We start from the raw sequence: 19,039 nt of genomic DNA, 5'->3' as shown, positions 1-19,039 counted from the left end.
AATAATAATATAATTTTTTTTTTTATTCTAAAAGAAAAAAAAAACATTACCAAAAAAAAAATAAATAGATAAATCATAACAATAACACAACAGTATTTAAATATTTTTTTTTTATGATAAATATAAATAAAGTAAAGAAGAAAAATCTTAAAATAAATGGATGGTATGAATACAGCATAGGGAAAAATAGATAGATAAATAAAATAAATAGGTATAGTTTACAGTTTTATTAATAATGTAATTTATTTTTTGTATTTTTTATTTTATTTTAGATAAATCTCGTTTTTCATTAAAAGCAACTAGGTTAACGTTTTCAAGTGGTGCAAAAGTTGGAGGAGGAGTATATTCAATAGAAGCAAGATGGGGACATGCAAGTGTGTCAATAGGTAAAAAAATATATTTATTCGGAGGTCAAGGACAATCCTTATATTCAAACACAGTGGTATATGACTCAACTACAAGTATATGGTCAGAAGTAAATACATTAGATAAAGGTCCATCAGGTAGATATGGTCATAGTGCAACATTAGTTGAGGATCAAAATGATCCAACAAATTTAAAAATTATAGTTTTCGGTGGTAAAACAAGTAAAAAATATGTTAATGATTTATTTTCATTGGATTTAAGTAGGTATTTTAGTTTTTTTAGGTTTTAGTTGGTTTTTATAATAATAATCTAATGATTTTTATTATTATTTAGAAACAATGTCATGGAGTACATTTCATTTTAGTAAAAATGTACCAGATACTAGGGCTGGACATACATGCACATTCGTACCAGGTAAAAATGGACAGGATTCGAGAATTATATTATTTGGTGGTAACCATCAATCAAAATATTTAAATAGTTTATTCATATTAGAGATACCAAGATTACAAACAGGAACAATTAAATGGATTAAACCACCAACTAAAGGTACATCACCATCTCATCGTTCAGCACATACAGCAGATTTTATCAAAGACAAGAACATAATATTATATTTTGGAGGTTTCGACGGTAAAAGATCCTTTAACGATTTACATGCATTAAATGTAAATGATTTATCATGGAGCAAAGTTATCACAAAAGGAATTCCACCTTCACCAAGAAATGGCCACTCATCAGTTTTGGTCAATGGAAGATATTTAGTTATTCATGGTGGTTGTTTTGAAACAGCAATTCTCAACGATGTACATATTTTAGATGTTTCAACTTTTACATGGTTTCCAACAACAGTTGTGGATTTAGTTTTATTCAATAGATTTCAACATTCCTCAAATTTATTAGATAGCGGCGAAATGATCACTTTTGGTGGTTGTTCTTCAGGTCTATTATATAGCGATATGTTTAATTTGGATTTAAGACCATTATTACCACAACAAATTGTTTCAGCACCACCAACTGCAAATACTACCACCACCACATCAACCACCACCAATGCCAATACACCAAACCCAACACAAAAAGAAATCACCTACTCAGTTCCAAATTATACATTGGAACTTTCATCACAAAATACCACACCAATACCATTATCACCAATGAATACAAGCACCATACCAAATACTACTACCACTACTACCACTACCACCGCCACCAATCATAATAATAATATAAATAGTGATTGCTGTAAATGTACAAATCATCCAACCAATTTATCAACAGATCATTTATCCACCCAATTAAATAATGCTCTATCGTTATTAAATTTAGAACAAAATCAAAAATCAAATTTATCAAATGAACTAATGAAAACCAAATTAGATAGGGCTGAGGCAATTAGAAGTGCTTTAGAAGAACAATCAAAAATCGAAAATTTAGAAAAAGAATTATCAAAAATAGACGCTGCCTACAAGAAAGAATTAAGTCAAAAAACCAAATTCCAAGACTCTCTCAACAAAATAACGTCAGCTTTAAAAGAAAAAGAAAATATTCTTCAATCGTATAATGAAATTTTAACCCAAATTAAATGTAATATAAAAGACACAGCTTTTCTAGAGAAAAAAGATACAGTCATTCAAATTTTAGCTCAATTTTCAAATTTATCAAATATTAATGATTTACAGTCATTAAAAGTAAGTTTTATTATTATTTTAATTTATAATTTAAATAACATTATCATCTAATTTAAAATTTTTTTTTTAATAAATTTAGTTAACAAAAGAAAATATTGTAAATAAAACATTAGAAATTAGAGTGGAGGATTTAGAAAAGGAGACTTTAGAGTTAAAGAAACAATTAGAGCAACAAAGAGTTAGAAATCTAGAATTAAATAAAGCTAAAGAGATACTATTCAATCAAGTCAAAAGAGATACTGTTTCATTAGAGCATATGTTAGGTAATTCTTTAGTTGATTTATCATTACAAGATTTGGATAAACTCGAAGAATTTTATCACAACAGCTTAAAGAAGATTGGCATTGCCAAACAAGAAGTTTTGCAACGTCAGCTCGATAAACTTCAAAAAGAAAAAGATGAAAATTCAAACAACAACACCAAGAACTGTATTGTATGTGTCGACTTGTCTATTAATACTGTGCTTTTACCTTGCAAACATAGTTGTATATGTAATGTCTGTGCTAAGAAACTCTCACTTTGTCCTCTATGCAGAAGTGAAATCAAAGATATTATCGAGTACTACTAGAAATCTAACCCACCATCCATATATACATTTAATTTAATTTAACTATACTTTTTTTTTTTTTTTTTTTTTTTTCAATTAAATTATTTGATCGATCAAATATTTTAAATTTTAATTTTTTATATAAAAAAATTAAACTATGTAAATAAATCTAAATTTTTTTTTTTATTAATTTAAATTATTAAAGTGTCTTTTTTTTATTTCTTTTTCCTTTTTTAAAATTTAAATATTTTGAAAAAGTATTGTTATTTCATATGCATTTTATTAAATCATTATGTTAGAGATTTAATATTATTTAAAAAAATATAAATATAAAAATAATAAATTATAATTAAAACAATTGATACTATGGGTTTGTTTTACAGAAAATTAAGTTTTTTTATTTTTTTTATTTTTTTTTTTTGTAAAATTTAATTAATTTAATTTAAAACTACATTTGAATTTAATTCAACTTGAGAGTCTAATTGTTGCTCGAGTTCTTTAATCTTTAAGTATGAAGGGTCAAAAGCACCATCTTTTGGTCCAATGAATAAATTGTATGGTAATTGTGGTTGTACTGCATAGTGGTCAACTATTAAATCAGCAAACTTATTAACATCACCTGGAACTAATTTCTCTAACATTGGAGTAATAAATTGATTCCAAATTTGTTTTGTGTTATATTCTGGAATTAAATTTTTAACAAAACCAGCATCAGTGACCATATTGGTTTGGAAATTGGTTTTGAAATAACCTAAAATTACACATGCAACTTTAATATTGAATGGTTTAACATCATCGGCTAAAGATTGTGAGGTACCGACCATTGCAAATTTAGCGCCGCTGTAGGCACCAAAGAAACCATGGGCATTAAAACCAGCAACTGAACTAATGTTAAATATATAACCATTTTTCTTTGAACGCATATGTGGTAAAACAGATCTAATTACTCTTAATGGATAGAAATAGAGGGTTTCAAATAGATCTTGATATTCCTTGGCTGAGCCTTCTTCAACAGCACCAACAATACCATATCCTGCATTATTAACAACATGAGTTAAATCACCGAAATGCTTAATGGTTCTTTCAACAGATTCTTTAACATTTTCTTCATTTAAAATATCAACTTGAATACCTAAAAAGTTTGGATTTGATGAAATAGCTAATGATTCAATTTTTTTGAGATCTCTACTTGTACCGGTAACTCTATTTTTTGGATTTTTTAATAGTTTTTCGACTAATCCTAAACCAACACCGCTGGTGCATCCTAAATTTAAAAAAAAATTGTGGTTAATATAATTTATTTTTTTTTATTTTTTTTATTTTTTTTATTTTTTTTATTTTTTTTATTTTTTTTATTAAATATATTAATATTACCTGTAATATACCAAACATTAATATCTTTTTCAATTATTGGTTCCATTTTTCTTTTATTTATTTTATATGTTTCTTTCTAATTTGTTATATAAATTAAAATTTTTTTTTTTATTTATACTTTTTTTTAATTTTATTTTTTGTATTTTATTTAGGGAAGATATCATTTTATTTTAAGCAATATTCAATGTAATTATTTGGTGGCATTTATCGAATTACATTGAATATTGGATTTATTAAAAAAAAAAAAAAAAAAAATAAAAATTAAAAAAAAAAATAAAAATATATATAACCCCACCTTTTTTTTTTATTTTTAATTTTTTTTTTTTTAATTTTAGATCCTAACGAATTTTTTTTATTATCTATTAATTAGGTGTGAAATTTTTTTGTATTGATTTTCAGATATTCCCTCCTGAAATGATATCATTTGGCCCTTGTTGGCGACAAATATCATATCGTATTATTTTTTAAGATTCGCTGAAAATTTTTTTTTTTCAAAAGCCACCAAATTTTTATAGCCAAAAAAAAAAATAAAAAAATAAAAAAAAGAAATTAGGGATGTTATTTTTTAATACAACAGATATCTATTTTAAAAAACAAAGTTATAGAAAATTTAAAGTTTTTATCTTGTTATTTATTAAATATAAAAAAAAAATGAAAAACTGAAATCTGAATTGATAATCATTAAATTGAACTAAATATAGATTTCGAAAATTATCTTTATCTTCATTTTTATAAAAACAGAGGTCATTAGTGGGAATGAATGAATCAACAGTAGTAAAAACATTAAAAAGGGTTGACCAAACACCTCGAACCACACACTTTTTTATTCTTCATTTTTTGTCATATTTATGCAATTTTATGTAAAAAAATGAAAATATATGACAAAAAATGATAAAATATGAAGAATAAAAAGTGAGTGGTAGGAGGTGAACAGATATATTGGGAAGATTGGACAAATATATCCTTAAGTCTTTAAATAAATAAAAAAAAAAAAAATAATAGAAACTATCGAATATTCTAAAAAAAAAAAAAAACACAAATGAAAAATTGTAGCAATATTGTAAAATTAAACATTTATGTGACCAAAATAAAAAAACTAATTATTATATGTTGTGTATATTTCTATTTACAAAGATATTTATTTACATTTTATTTATATTATTATTATTATTATTATTATTATATATTATTATGTATTATTATGTATTATATTTTAAATAATTTATTATAGTTTTTAATAAATTCTCTATTTTTTTTTATATTTGAACGTGTTACAATTGAGATTTTGGTGATGATTGGTTTTGATTTTGGTATTGGCTTTTGTGATGATACCGATGATGTATTATTATTACTGCAGTTATTTGTTTGTGGTTCTTCTTTGACATTGTAATTAAAGTTGTTTAAGATTGGATTTGTTTTGCTTGAACGTGTAATGATAGCAATTTTAGTAGGAATTAATGTAGTGGCTACATTTAACTCTTTTTTAATTTTTGGAATATCTTTGGATTTTAAAACCTTTTTTCTTATATTCATATTATTTGATGTTTTTCTACAATTTGATGAGCCATAAAGAACTTGATTTAAATTGCATAATTGAACTCTATTTCTTTTTTGTAAGTGACTTGATCTTCTAGTAATAATTCTAACCATTTTTGATTTAATATAGATTTTTTTTATTTATTTTATAAATTTAAAATATTATTAATATTAAGTGTATATTTATTTTGTTTATTTTTTAGTTTGTTAATTAATGAAATAACAGCATTGAGGTGATCATCATTTTATAGTTTTTTTTATTCAATAAATTTTTTAAAAAATAATTTTAATTTTTATTTTTATAGGAAATTTTAAAATTTTTAAAAAAAAAGTTTTTATGTGGAATTTAATTATTTTAAAAACAAAAAATTAAGCAACGAAATTATTTAAAAAATTTTAAAAAAAGTTAAACAATGTTTAGATTTATAAAACACTATTTTTTTTTAACAATTATTGGAAATAGTTTTTAAAATTTTAAAAAAAGTTAAACAATGTTTAGATTTATATATAAAATTTTAATATAATTTGCTAAAACAAATAAAATAAAAATATTAATAAATTCGTTTTTTTTTTTTAAATTTAAAATTTTTTTTTTTTTTTAATTTTCAAATCTTATAATAATGTCAATTTGCCACAAAGGTTTAAAAACTATTGAAGATATTTCCCATATTTGTGATGAATATTTTCAATCATCATATTGGCTATCGAAAAAAGAGTTTTCAGAATTTTATTTAAAACTTAAAGATATGGATCCAACTTTTAAAATGAATGAATTATTGATATATTTGAACTATGTAAAAAAATACCCAACTTTTAGACAATTATCAAGTATGACTGGTCACTCATCTGCATTACTACAAAGAGCTTTAAAAAAAGTAGTTGAATTAGTTTGTGAAATTTATGAACAAGAACCATATGTAAGTTAATTTTAATTTATTTATTTATTTATTTAATTTTAACTAATATTTTAAAAGAATTTTAATGATAGATTAAATGCAAAGCCAATTTTACTCAAGGGTAAATTGGTTTACGCAATAGTTGACACCAGTATTTATAAAATAGAACGTCCTTCTCCATCTCACGAACTTGAAAAACTCTACTATTCACCAGAGCATGGGTTTCATGGAATAAAATTTGAATTTTGTGTAGATACTGATGGTAGCATTGTTTGGGCAAGTGGTATGAATTATTTATTTATTTGAATTTTTTGAAATTAAAATATTAATACTTTTAAATTTTAAATTACAGGTTATTATGATGGTGCAACTCAGGATTTAAAAATTTCACAAATATCAGATTTGGTTAAACAAAAGTTAGAACCAAATGAAAGAGTTTTAGCAAATTTAGGTTATGTTTCAAAAGATTTTGAATACTTTTTTCTCACAGGAGGAAAGGATTTTATTCCACCAGATGCAACCAATGAAGAAGTTTATATGGATAAGGTTTTAAAGGAAAAAAGAAGTATAATTGAAAACTTATTTGGCCATCAAAAATCAGGTTTAGGCATTTTAAAACAAAAATTTAGAGGTGATCTGGAATTTTTTTCAGATATATTAAAATCAATTTTTTATATAATGGGAAAAATAAAATTAATATCAAACCCTAAACCCATACAACAAAACCAATAAAATTTTTTTCAATTTTTTAATATTTTATAATTTTTTTTTATTTTTTTCAATTTTTTTTTTTATTTTTTATAATTTTTTAAATTTACAAATTTATAGTTTTTAATTTAAAGTTTTATCTTCCATTGTATTTTATAAATTTTTTTTTTTTGAATTTTATTTTTGAATTTTTGAATTTTTTTGAATTTTTTATAAAATATCCAATATTTTTTGTTGATAAATAAAATAAAAAAACAATAGTGATGGAAGAATTAATTAAATGGAGAAGATCCCTTCATTGTAAACCAGAATTAGGATGGTGCGAATTTGAAACATGCAATTATTTATATCAAGAATTAAAAAAGATTGGATATGCAAAACAAGATATATTATTAGGAAAAAAAGTGATTAATGTGGATTATGTTAGGGGTAGAAATAAAATTTTAGTCGAAAAAGCATTGGAAAAAGCAAGAGGAAATGGTGTCGATGAAGAAATGTTAAAAGAAATGGAGGGATACACAGGCATGGTTGTCGTTTTTGATAGTGGTGTTGTAGGTCCAACAGTAGCACTTCGTTTTGACATTGATTGTGTTGGTGTGCACGAATGTGAACTACAAGAGCACATACCAAATAAAGAGGGTTTTAGATCCAATGCAACCAATTGCCATCATGCATGTGGCCACGATGGTCATATGACAATAGGGTTAAGTGTTGCAAAGTGGTTGTTTGAAAATAAGCAATCATTATGTGGTCGTGTAAAAATAGTGTTCCAACCAGCCGAGGAGGGTGTAAGAGGTGCTAGACCAATGGCCGAAAGTGGTATTGTCGATGATGCCAATTATTTCCTTTCATCGCATCTTGGCTTTATTGCAAAGAGTGGTGAGGTTGTAGTTAACCCAACTAATTTCCTTTGTACTACCAAATACGACTTTAGATTTTATGGTAGTGCTTCACATGCTGGAGCCGAGCCACACTTGGGCAAGAATGCTTTGGCAGGTGCATGTAACGCAGCAACTCAAATGTTAGCAATACCAAGACATGGAAATGGTATGTCTCGTATAAATGTAGGTGTTATATCTGCAGGTACCAATAGAAATGTTACACCAGCCTATGGTGAACTCCAACTCGAAGTCAGAGGTGAAAATGAAGAAATTAATAAATTCATGTGCGAAAGTGTAGAAAGAATTGCAAAGGGTTCAGCCATGTCACACGACTTAAGACTGGAAACCGAAATTATGGGTGAAGCTGTCGACTTGACCAATGACAAAGAAATGATTCAACTTGTATCCGATGTTGTATCAAAGCACAGCGAATTAAAAGTTATAGAAACCCGTATATTTGGTGGAAGTGAAGATGCAACTATTTTAGCAAGACGTGTACAAAAAAACAATGGTAAAGCAATTTATTTCGTTATTGGTTCAGATTTAAAAGCAGGACATCACCAAGGTACCTTTGACTTTGATGAGACTAGTTTATTAACTGGAAACAAAATCTATACCGAATGTTTATTTAAATTACTAAATAAAAAATAAAATTATACAATTTAAATAAAAAGCTATTTATATTATAAAAGGTTTTTATTAAATAGTCACTAATATTATTTAGTATACTAGGTTTGATTTATACAGTTGCTGTTTTTGGTTTTGATGTGGTGGTTGTTGTGGTTGTTTTTTTTTTGCTGTTTTTATTACTATTGCTATTACTATTGTTATTTTCTAAATTTTGTGAGGCAATAGAAAATAATGTTGGAGATAATGGGTCGTTTTGTGGGGGAGAAGAAATGTTAGAGTCGGCAACATCATCAGTATCATCTTCTAAAATGTCATCTTCATCACCATTGCTACTACTTGTATCACTTCCACTGGTTGGAGATTGCTGAATCATCTTTTCCCAATTCTTTGGTAATTTCTTTGAGAATCTTTGTAAAAATGATAAAATATTTTGTTCGGTTTGATTTGATAATAATTTAACCTTGGATTTGATTTGGTTGTATTTCTCTTCTAATTGGAGCGAGGTCTCTTTTATTAAACCGACATTCATTTGTTTACCAGTATAACCCCTTGATAAATTTCTCATTACATAGCTGTCGTAATCTTTAACAATACGCAAAATGATATCAGATGTAGAAATACCATCGGTTCTTTTAATAGTTTTGAATTTACCTTGATCTTTGACAAACTGATAGATATCATTACCATCTTTATCCAAACATAAATCTTCTCCATGTGAAACATAATCTATATTATGTTCATCAATAAACTCTTGTGTTACTATCCATGGTGCATTCTCGACCACTTCATCCACCCATCTGCAATGTCTTAATGACTCTGCTCTTTCTTCGCCATTCATGACAGTTTTACCCTTTAATCTATGAGTAATTTCGTCATTACACACTATAAATTTGTAATTTAATTTATTATTAGCTTTTTGATGCTTTTTTTAAATTTTTTTTTCGAATACAAAAACATTATGGATTAAACTTTATTTACCTCCTACTATTAAATATGTATTTTTAAATAATTGTTTTGCTTGTTGAAGTGATCTTGCATGACCAAAATGGAAAAGGTCGTAAATACCATCTGCATAGACACGTACAACTTTGTCTTGGTCATTTTGATTGTTAACAATATTTTCTACCTTGCTGTTTTCATTTTCTAATGATTTTCTTTGCTTCTTTTTATTTTTATTAATATTACTGTTTTTATTAGTATTTTCATTTATTTTATCACTATTATTATTATTAGTTGTATTATTTATTGGTGATGCTTTTTGAGTATCTAGCGATTTTCTCTTTAAATTTTTTTTTTCCATTTTATGTATATCAATTTTTTAATAATTATTTATTTTAATATAAAAATAAATTCATAAAAAATTTGAAAAAATTAAAAAAATCTTTTTTTTTTTTTTTTTAATTTTCAAATTATTTTTTTCTTTTATTTTTTTTATGTGATCCAAAGAGTTAATCCAAATGGTATTTGACTCATCCACATCATTCCTTTTTTTTTTTTTAGGTTTTTTTTATTCTCCAAAAATATTTTTATATATTTATTTATTTATTTAATTACATTTATTTTATACAGTTATAAACTAAATAAAACAATTAAAATAAAAATAAAAATAAAAATAAATAATAATAAAAAAAAAAAAAGAAATTAAACCCTAAAAAAACTAATCTAGAACAAAGAATTTATAGTTTTTTTTTTTTTTTTTTTTTTTTTTTTTTTTAAATAAAAAAAAAAACTCCAAAATAAATTTTTTTTAATTTTTTTTTATTTTTTTTTTATTTTTTTTTTATTTTTTTTTTTATTAAATTTTTATTTTTTTTTTTTAATTTCATTTTTTAATTTTTAATCACATATACATTTATTCATATTTATATTTAGAAATATTAGAATATTTATTAACTATACATTTTCAAACTTTTTTTTTTTCAAAATAATATATTTATATCAAAATGGTAATTTGGAAAAATAATATGATAATAACATTAATAACATTATAATGTTAATTATAATAATAATAATAATAATAATAATAATAATAATAATAATAATAATAATAATATAGATTTTAAATAGATAAATAAATAGATAAATAAATAGATAACAAATATTAATAATATATTTACTAATTTTTTTATTTTTTTCTTTAGATTATTGGTATTAGAGGACCAAGTGGTACAACTAGAGTTGAAATTAACGACTCAGCAATTGTAAAAGATTTACTTGTAAAAGTAAGTATACAATACCATTTTATAATTCTTAAACAAATTACTAATTTATATATGAATTTTAGTTGAAAAACAGTGGTGTTGGAATTGATGGTAAATCAATTTCTAAATCACCAAGAGATCCACCATTAAGTGCAGGTGATAGATTATCAGCTGTTGGTATAAAGTAAGTAAAATTTTTATATAGATAATCATTCAAAGCCCAACTATAAGAATATTAATTAAATATTTTATTTAAAAAAGAAATGGCGATTTATTATATTTAGTTGGCTCATCATCAAATGAAGAAAGCAGCAATAATAGTAGTAACAGTAATAATAATAGTAATAATAATAATAATAATAACAATATTAAAGAGGAATATATAGACGATAGATTACCAAATGGATTAACAATTAGATGTAAACATCTACCAGGTGATAAATGTGTATTTTGTTCAGAAGCCCAAGGTTTAAAGAAATGTAATCATCCAGAAAATACAACATGTCCAAATTGTCAAGATAAGAAATTTAAGGGTAGAAGATTAAAATGGCTTTGTAATCATCCACCAGGCGGAAAATGTAGTAACTGTCTTAAAGTTCCAAAAAATGTATCATATAAATGTAATCATGGTCCAACTGCAACATGTGTAAATTGTATGGGTAAAGAAGAAGAAGAAGAGGCCAGTCAAGAAACCAACAATAATAATATTGCATCAAGTGGTGGTTTTTCACCCAAAGTAGCTATAAAAAGTGATATTGTAAGTAAAAAGAAAACCAAATATACATAAAAATTATCAATTGTTTTAAAATTAATACTAATAAATATTTCATTATATTATTTAAAGAAAACAAAATGTTTACATGGTCCAAATGCAAAATGTGTCAACTGTTTACCAAAAGATGATCCAAATGCACCAACATTACCAACTAGAAAATGTAAAAATCATGGTATTCATGGATCATGTGTTGAATGTATCGAGTGGAGAGAAAGTCTCAAGATGAAACTAAAGAGTCAAGATAATCCACATTGCCCAGGAGCATTAGTAGATTTTACTTCAGCTAATATTTTCCAACAATATGTTCAAAGTAAGAAATTTGAAGTCCAAAGAGTTGGTTTTCTTTATGGTAATATTCTTCAAGATGGATCAGTTGTCATTGATAGTATTTATGAACCACCACAAGAGTGCAAAGATGGTCAAACTGTTACAATTTTAAATGATCCAAGAGGTGAAAAAGTAGAGTCAATCGCATCAATGTTAGGTATGACCAGAGTGGGTTGGATATTTTCACATCCATCAAGAAAGTATGTAATGTCATCAAAAGATATTATTCAAGCAGCAGCCTTTCAAAATAAATATGGTTCAAGTTTTGCTACATTAATTTTATCAGCCAATACTGAAGGCCAAAGTAATATTGAGGCCTTCCAAGTCTCTGATCAAGCTTTAGCTTTGGAAAAAAGAGGTGAATTCCTTCAAAACCAACCCGACCCAACCAAATGTAAATTAAAAACTGCGGTTTTCGAAGAAGGTACTGAAACTAATAACGCTGATAATAACTTTTTCATTGTTACTGTACCATTAAAAGCAAGAGAAGATAAATCAATTTTCAAGTGTAATTTCCCTGTAGAAAATAGACAACCTGGAACCACAATCTCTGATTTAGCCTCTTACAAACTTGAACTTAAAGATACATCACCATTAGAATTCTTTTCAGATTTCCACTTTTTAATTTTCCTTTTAGAAAACGAATTATTTGATTTCTCTGTTGACTTCCCAGTAATTTGTGAAAGTATTCAAAAGAGATCCTCAGAAAACTTAATTGGTTATAACGAAATTATTTCATATCATGTAGGCGATTTGATTGGTCATGACCAAATTAATTAAAACAAAATATAATAAAAATTTAAAATAAAAAAAATTAAAAAAAAACATTGTTAAACCTTTAGTTTTTAAACCATAAATTATTTAAATGATAAATTTATATATGCGTATATTTAAATTTTAAAATTAAAAGATTTAAATTTATTGTAATAGATATAATATTTTGCTTTGGAAAAAAAAAATAGTTTTTCGTTTATATATGCTTAAAAAAAAAAATTTTATGTTTTATTTTATTTAAAAAATTAATAACTAAATAATTTAATTATCAACATCGTCCATTTTTTGATCTTTTGGTTGTTCGGATTCTTTCATTGGTTGGTCTTCAATTTCCTTTTCTTCTGGGTTTGGTTGTGGTGGTGGGGTGGCTGGGGCTGGTTTTGGTTTAGCTTTACCAAGGATTGATTTGGTAGTTGATTCTAATTGACTCTTTTTACTGTTAACATCAGCAATATTGAAACATAATGGTTGGGTTTTTGGTAATGATTTTTGTTTGTTTAATAATTGGTCAATCCAATCGACAGCGGCATCACAATCTTTAATAATTTTTTCTTTTTCTTCTTTGGTAATGTGATCATATTTTTCACCTGGAGTGAGGGCTTCATTTTTGCAAAGGGAAGCAGTGTTTTTGAGTGATTGAGCAACATCATTATATTCTTCTTCGTCGATGGCACGTTTTTGGATTGGGTTACCAATACGGGTGAGTTCATCGAGTTTACCAGCATAAACAGATTTAGTTTGATCTTCGCCTTCTTCGCTATCTAACCAATCCATAGCTTTGTTTAATTTTTCCATGAATTTATCGGCATTATCAGCAGTAACAAATGGTTTGAGTGAAGTTGTAAGTTTTGAACGCATATCATAAATGTAACTTTCAAGAGCGTTTCTCTTTTCTGAGGTTTCGATGGCTAAAGTATCAGCAGCTTGCATACGGCATTCTTCTTCGACGGCATTTTTTAATTCATCTTTGGTCATACCTTTAGTAATAACGGTATAAGCAATTGGTGATTCTTGAACTTTAACTTTTTTCTCTTCTGGGGCCTTGGCTGGTTCGGCTGGAGTACCATTTGGTGAGGCAGCACCTTCAGCTGGAGCGGCTGGTGATTCTGAACCTTCAGCTGGAGCAGCTGGTTGTTCTTCTGGGATTTGTTCAACTAATTTAACTTCATCAATGTGGAAAAGACCGTGGATATCTAACCAAACTCTAGCTTTAATTGATGATTTATTTGTGAATGATGGGATTTGATCAACTTTAACAGTGCATACATTGCCATAAGTACTGTTGACATAGACTTCAAAACCTTCAGATTTGGTAATTGGGAATGAGATTCTTAATGGTTTTGGAGATGGGACAGCACTCTTGAGGTTAAAGAGTTCTAATTTTTGTTCAACACCAGAGACTGATTTAAAGTTGACAGTAATTGGGTAACTGGCAATATCATTAACAGCAAATGGACGAACTCTGAAAACTGGTGATAACATAGCACATTGAAGAGCAGCACCACGACAAACAGATTCTTCAGAGTTGATGGTTCTTGAAAGATCTCTACCTAAAATTTCAACTAATTTCTTTTGGAGTGAGACTGAACGTGTACCACCACCAGTGATTTCGATGGAGTGGAATTGTTCTGGGGTCATTTGTAAATCTGATAAGAGTTTTTTAATTGGGCCGGTGATAGCTTCAACATCATCTTGGATTAATTCTTCAAAAGTGGCACGATCGATCATACCTTTAACATCTTTATCTTCCATAAGTGAATCAATTGAAATTGGAGCTTCGTTGTTTGATGAGAGGACTTTTTTAACTTTTTCGCAAGCAACTCTTAATCTAATTAAAGCTTTTTTGTTTTCGAAAACATCAATCTTGTATTTGGCTTTGAATTCTTTAGCAAAGTGTTTAACTAATGTTTCGTCGAAAAGTCTGCTACCAATATCGGAATTCCAACTGTTACCTAAAACTTTGAGTTGACCTTTTTTGTATTGAACAGCTGATACTGAAGTGGCGGCATCACCAACATCGATGAATAAAAGATTGGTTGGTTCAGTTTCTGAAAATTCTTTATAAATACCGTATGAAAGAGCTGTGGCTGTTGTTTCGTTAACTAAACGAAGGATATTTAAACCAGCAATAATACCAGCATTTAAGATGGCACGACGTTGATATTCATTCCAAAAAACTGGTACTGAAATTACGACATCACGAACTGGATTATTAACAAAGTTTTCTGTGGTCTTTTTTAATTTGGTGAAAAGCATACCTAAAATTGCTTCACTTGAAAATTGAGTTGATTCACCTGCATATGTAACATCATATCCAATAAATCCATTTTCTAATTCAGATGATGAAAACATTTCATGTTTTAATTCTTCTTGAACTTGTGGTTCTTTATATTCTTTACCAATGAATCTTTTAATATTTGTAATTGTATTTCTGATATTCCTAAGTTGCTATAAAAATAAAATAAAAAAAAAAAAGAGAAAATAATTAATATACTATTTAAAAATATTATATTTTTTATATGGAGAGATGTGTGGTGGTGGGGGATATTTTATTTATTTTTTTATGTGTATAGTTTTTTACTTACATTAGTTAAAGCTGGTTCACCTAAATATCTTTCTTTTTCACCAAATGAAACCATTGATGGAGTTAAACGATTAGAAACTTCATTAGCGATAACATCAACACCACCTTTTTGAGCAACGGCGATGGTGCAATTTTTAGTACCAAAATCAAAACCAACAACAAATGACATTTTATATATATTAAATTTATATTGCGTATATATTAAAAAAAAAAATTTATGTATATATTTTATAAATGTATATAAAGAGAAAAAACAATAGGAATAATTTTTTAATTAAAAAAAAATATTTTATCTAGTAATAATAAAAAACACGTGATTTATCAATTATTTGTTTATTTCGTCTTGTTGAACTGAAAATTTGAAAAAAAAAATTAAAAAATAATTTAAAAAAAAAATTAAAAAAAAAAAAATTTTAAAAAAAAATTTTGTTAAATATTTTAAAAAAAATTATAAATAAAAAAAATTTCTGGTATAAAAAAATTTAACCCAATTCTAAAAGAAAAACAAACAGATTTTCATTTAAATTTAAATTTTACTTTTTATAAATTTATTTAAAATTTAAATTATTTTAAAAAATAATTCTAAAAAAGGAAAATGTTTATTTAATTTTAATTTATTTTTATCTTCAGATTTATTTTTGTTTTAAATATAAATTATTTTAAAAAAAATTTTATTTAGGCAGCGGTTTACGAAAAAAAAAAAAAAAAGAATAAAATTACACTTTTGAATTCAATAATGGAAAAAAAAAAAAAAAAAAAAAAAAAAAGTGAATATAAGCGAAATCAAAAAGGTGTAATATTTAGTGAGTTTTTTTTTTTATTATTAAATATTTTTTATTTTTTATTTTTTTTTTATTTTTTATTTTTTTAATAAACTTTTTAAAATAATTATTTAAAAATTTTGGAGTGTATATATTGATATTTTTATAGTTATCCCTTTAGTTTCTTTTCTTTTAATTGGTAGCAGAAGTGATTTCTTAGTTTCTCTTTTTGCTTGAAATGACAGCAAGGTACATACCCCAAAGGAAACCAATGAGGTTACCAAAGAGAACACGTAAGTGACTTGGAACAAATTTGAAGTTGATGAATTGGGCAATTGGCCAAACTTTCCAACTGGCTTTTAAGGTTGGGAAGAGATCAAAATATAATTTGAAAAGAATTGATTTTGGTTTACCATCTAAAAGAGCTAAAACTGTATAAAAAGCAATATTGATGAATGGTGCAAATACTAATTGATCAACAATCATCTAAAAAAAGAATTTAAGTTTTTTTCAAATTTTAAAAAATAAAATAAAATTTTTGATTTTTTAAAAAAAATCAAATTTTAAAAATTTAAAATTAATACACAAAACATCCATGTTCATGACCATTTTTTTTATCGTTTTCTTCAAATTAATAATAAATATCTAAAATTATTGTTTACATACCTTGCCCCAAGTTTGGTATTGACCTTTAATATTTCTGAAAAGACGATCGAGAATAATGTGCCAGAAATGGACAAGTGGTGATGAAATTAAACCCCAAACGGTGAATTTGGCTACTCTTGACCAATCGATATTTTTCTTTTCAATTAATTTTTGAGCAATAACGCTACTGGCGAATGAAAGAACAGCTGATGTGATGGCCTATTATAATAGTATTTTAAAATGTTAATTATTATTATTATTATTAATATTCTGCCCATGAAATGATCTTTATTTAATTTATTTGATGTTGTTATTTTATATATATTAAAATTTATATATATTAAAATTTATTATTATTAATATTTCTTTTAATGTACCTTTGTTTGAATTGGTGTGTTCTTTAATTTTTTCATGTACCATGTACTGACGACATCGGTAACTGATAATGGTTTTGAGTTTGACATTCTAAAATTATTTATATAATTGTTTATATATATAAAAAAATAATATTCGACAATAAACACAAAAAAAAAAAAAATTTAAAAAAAATTGAAAAATAAAAAATAAAAAATTTTAAAAAAAATAAAAAAAAAATAAAAAAAAAAATAAATAAAAAAAATAAATAAAAAAAAAGATACACATAAAAAATGATTAACTGTTTTTTTTTTGCACTTATAAATGGTTAAAAAAAAATAAATAAAATAAATATAAATTTATATAATTTATATTATGATGTTTTTTTCTTATATTTATTGTTTTATATTTTTTATAGATTTAAATGCAACAGCATTGAACCATCGAATAAATAAATGATCGATTGGAAAAATAATCTACCTAAAAATCCAAATGCCACAAAAATAATTGCTTTGAATGTACTTGTGTCTAAAAATACTATAGAATGGAAAAATTAGTGAAAAAATAAAAAATGATATCATTTTTATTCTGTTATTATATATTTACCTTTAATGGCGACAACATTGGAGGATAAAACAAAAATATTTAAAATAGAACCAAAACTAAAAGGATAGTCCCAAATCATCATTAAAACCAAAAAGCCTTTGCCAAAGCTTGATAGGATAATAGCCATTACCAAATAGTTGTACTTTATAATTGGATATCTTGATTGATAAATAAATCTTACCGCCACAATTATCGATGATATATACATTCCAAATTCTGCAATCGCTGTTAAAAAGATAAACCAATATCTATCATATGGTACATCATCGTGCCAATCGATATAATAAAATGGTACACCTGGTTGGTGTTGGCCATATTCTTTAAATCTTAGCCATTTTATATCTATATATGTATTGATATTCATTGAATGGAATTGAAATGGTTTATTAGTATAGAATTAAATTTAACCCTATATATTTATATTGTATATTTACATGATTCGAAAAATATATATACAATTAAAACCTTTACATATTGAATTGGAATACCAAAATCTCTATAAGGTTGTCTATTAAATAATAAATGTCTATATGCTTGCGCTTTATGTAAAAATAAATCTAAAAATACAATGATAAAATCATATTCCACATATTTGTCTGCAATCTGCTGGCAACAAGACTATATATATAGAAATATATGTTAGTCCATGGTTGTGAATGTGTAAAGTTGTTTTTACTAAAAATATCTACTCACACATCTTGTTAGTCTTATATTACCACTGCCAGCCTTACCAAACTCTTTGTACACATCATTAACTGGTCTACCACATTCAATGCAAATCATTTTCTTTCTTCTTTTTCTTTTTCTTTTTCTTGTTTTTTTATGAATGATTCTTCATTAATTTATTTTTATATATTTCTATAAAAATAAAAAAATAAAATAAAATAAAACAAATTTTATTATTTTAAAAAAAATCAAAAAAAAAAAAAAAAAAAATTATTTAAAATTTTAAATAATTTTTTTTCGTAATTAAATATTGCTATTTTTAAAATACAAAAGTTCCACCCCCTTTTAATTCAATTAATATCATTATTATTGTTGTTTATATTGGTTTTTTATTATTAATTTTATTATTTATTAATTAATTAATAAAGACATCGGTGCTTAAAAAATCACAATTTAATCTTAATAATTTTTTTATTATAATATTAATATTGTTTCCATTTTAATTTTTTTATTATTATAATTAAAACACAAACAAACAATAAACCAACAAAAAATAAACAAATAATATATAACCTTTTTTTAAAATAAATATCTTTTTTTTTTTTTTTTTTTTTTTTTTTTTAATTTAGTTTTTTTTTTTTTTCAAATTATATCTGGATTCAATAAAGATTACAAAATTTTTTTATAAATAATATTATATTTTTTTTTTTATAAATA

The 19,039-nt window shown here is 25.0% G+C and overlaps 9 protein-coding genes across 9 annotated transcripts; 3 read left to right on the top strand and 6 right to left on the bottom strand.

Moving 5' to 3' along the window:
* Positions 1-156: 156 nt before the first annotated feature.
* Positions 157-2,625, top strand: DICPUDRAFT_99360 (uncharacterized protein; the record flags this gene model as incomplete). Its single annotated transcript, XM_003292415.1, has 4 exons — positions 157-163; positions 273-626; positions 700-2,057; positions 2,137-2,625. The coding sequence occupies 4 exons, from the start codon at positions 157-159 to the stop codon at positions 2,623-2,625; spliced, it is 2,208 nt and encodes a 735-aa protein (XP_003292463.1).
* A 358-nt stretch (positions 2,626-2,983) lies between these two features.
* DICPUDRAFT_92875 (uncharacterized protein) lies at positions 2,984-4,124 on the bottom strand. The gene is made up of 2 exons (XM_003292409.1): positions 3,979-4,124; positions 2,984-3,868 (listed from the first exon to the last, which is right to left on the bottom strand). Exons 1-2 carry the CDS (start codon positions 4,022-4,024, stop codon positions 3,042-3,044), a joined length of 873 nt encoding a protein of 290 aa, XP_003292457.1. The 5' UTR covers positions 4,025-4,124; the 3' UTR covers positions 2,984-3,041.
* Positions 4,125-5,184: 1,060 nt separating this feature from the next.
* On the bottom strand, positions 5,185-5,628 carry DICPUDRAFT_83078 (uncharacterized protein; the record flags this gene model as incomplete). The annotated part of the gene is made up of 1 exon (XM_003292408.1): positions 5,185-5,628. The coding sequence occupies one exon, from the start codon at positions 5,626-5,628 to the stop codon at positions 5,185-5,187; it is 444 nt and encodes a 147-aa protein (XP_003292456.1).
* Positions 5,629-6,134: 506 nt separating this feature from the next.
* DICPUDRAFT_157178 (uncharacterized protein) lies at positions 6,135-8,650 on the top strand (the record flags this gene model as incomplete). Its single annotated transcript, XM_003292414.1, has 4 exons — positions 6,135-6,431; positions 6,489-6,693; positions 6,763-7,041; positions 7,380-8,650. The coding sequence occupies 4 exons, from the start codon at positions 6,135-6,137 to the stop codon at positions 8,648-8,650; spliced, it is 2,052 nt and encodes a 683-aa protein (XP_003292462.1).
* A 25-nt stretch (positions 8,651-8,675) lies between these two features.
* Positions 8,676-9,929, bottom strand: DICPUDRAFT_99357 (uncharacterized protein; the record flags this gene model as incomplete). The annotated part of the gene is made up of 2 exons (XM_003292407.1): positions 8,676-9,511; positions 9,608-9,929. The coding sequence occupies 2 exons, from the start codon at positions 9,927-9,929 to the stop codon at positions 8,739-8,741; spliced, it is 1,095 nt and encodes a 364-aa protein (XP_003292455.1). The 3' UTR covers positions 8,676-8,738.
* Positions 9,930-10,572: 643 nt separating this feature from the next.
* On the top strand, positions 10,573-12,712 carry DICPUDRAFT_83074 (uncharacterized protein; the record flags this gene model as incomplete). The annotated part of the gene is made up of 5 exons (XM_003292413.1): positions 10,573-10,575; positions 10,771-10,851; positions 10,914-11,014; positions 11,092-11,587; positions 11,675-12,712. The coding sequence occupies 5 exons, from the start codon at positions 10,573-10,575 to the stop codon at positions 12,710-12,712; spliced, it is 1,719 nt and encodes a 572-aa protein (XP_003292461.1).
* A 255-nt stretch (positions 12,713-12,967) lies between these two features.
* Positions 12,968-15,633, bottom strand: DICPUDRAFT_57975 (uncharacterized protein; the record flags this gene model as incomplete). The annotated part of the gene is made up of 2 exons (XM_003292406.1): positions 15,292-15,633; positions 12,968-15,154 (listed from the first exon to the last, which is right to left on the bottom strand). The coding sequence occupies exons 1-2, from the start codon at positions 15,457-15,459 to the stop codon at positions 12,968-12,970; spliced, it is 2,355 nt and encodes a 784-aa protein (XP_003292454.1). The 5' UTR covers positions 15,460-15,633.
* Positions 15,634-16,267: 634 nt separating this feature from the next.
* Positions 16,268-17,160, bottom strand: DICPUDRAFT_83072 (uncharacterized protein; the record flags this gene model as incomplete). Its single annotated transcript, XM_003292405.1, has 3 exons — positions 16,268-16,537; positions 16,718-16,915; positions 17,074-17,160. 3 exons carry the CDS (start codon positions 17,158-17,160, stop codon positions 16,268-16,270), a joined length of 555 nt encoding a protein of 184 aa, XP_003292453.1.
* A 302-nt stretch (positions 17,161-17,462) lies between these two features.
* On the bottom strand, positions 17,463-18,439 carry DICPUDRAFT_157173 (uncharacterized protein; the record flags this gene model as incomplete). Its single annotated transcript, XM_003292404.1, has 4 exons — positions 17,463-17,587; positions 17,657-17,998; positions 18,091-18,274; positions 18,350-18,439. 4 exons carry the CDS (start codon positions 18,437-18,439, stop codon positions 17,463-17,465), a joined length of 741 nt encoding a protein of 246 aa, XP_003292452.1.
* Positions 18,440-19,039: the final 600 nt, after the last annotated feature.

The sequence above is a fragment of the Dictyostelium purpureum genome (genome assembly GCF_000190715.1).
Source record: "Dictyostelium purpureum unplaced genomic scaffold DICPUscaffold_344, whole genome shotgun sequence".
NCBI classification, from domain to species: domain Eukaryota; phylum Evosea; class Eumycetozoa; order Dictyosteliales; family Dictyosteliaceae; genus Dictyostelium; species Dictyostelium purpureum.
This window is presented reverse-complemented; position numbering and strand designations above follow the sequence as displayed.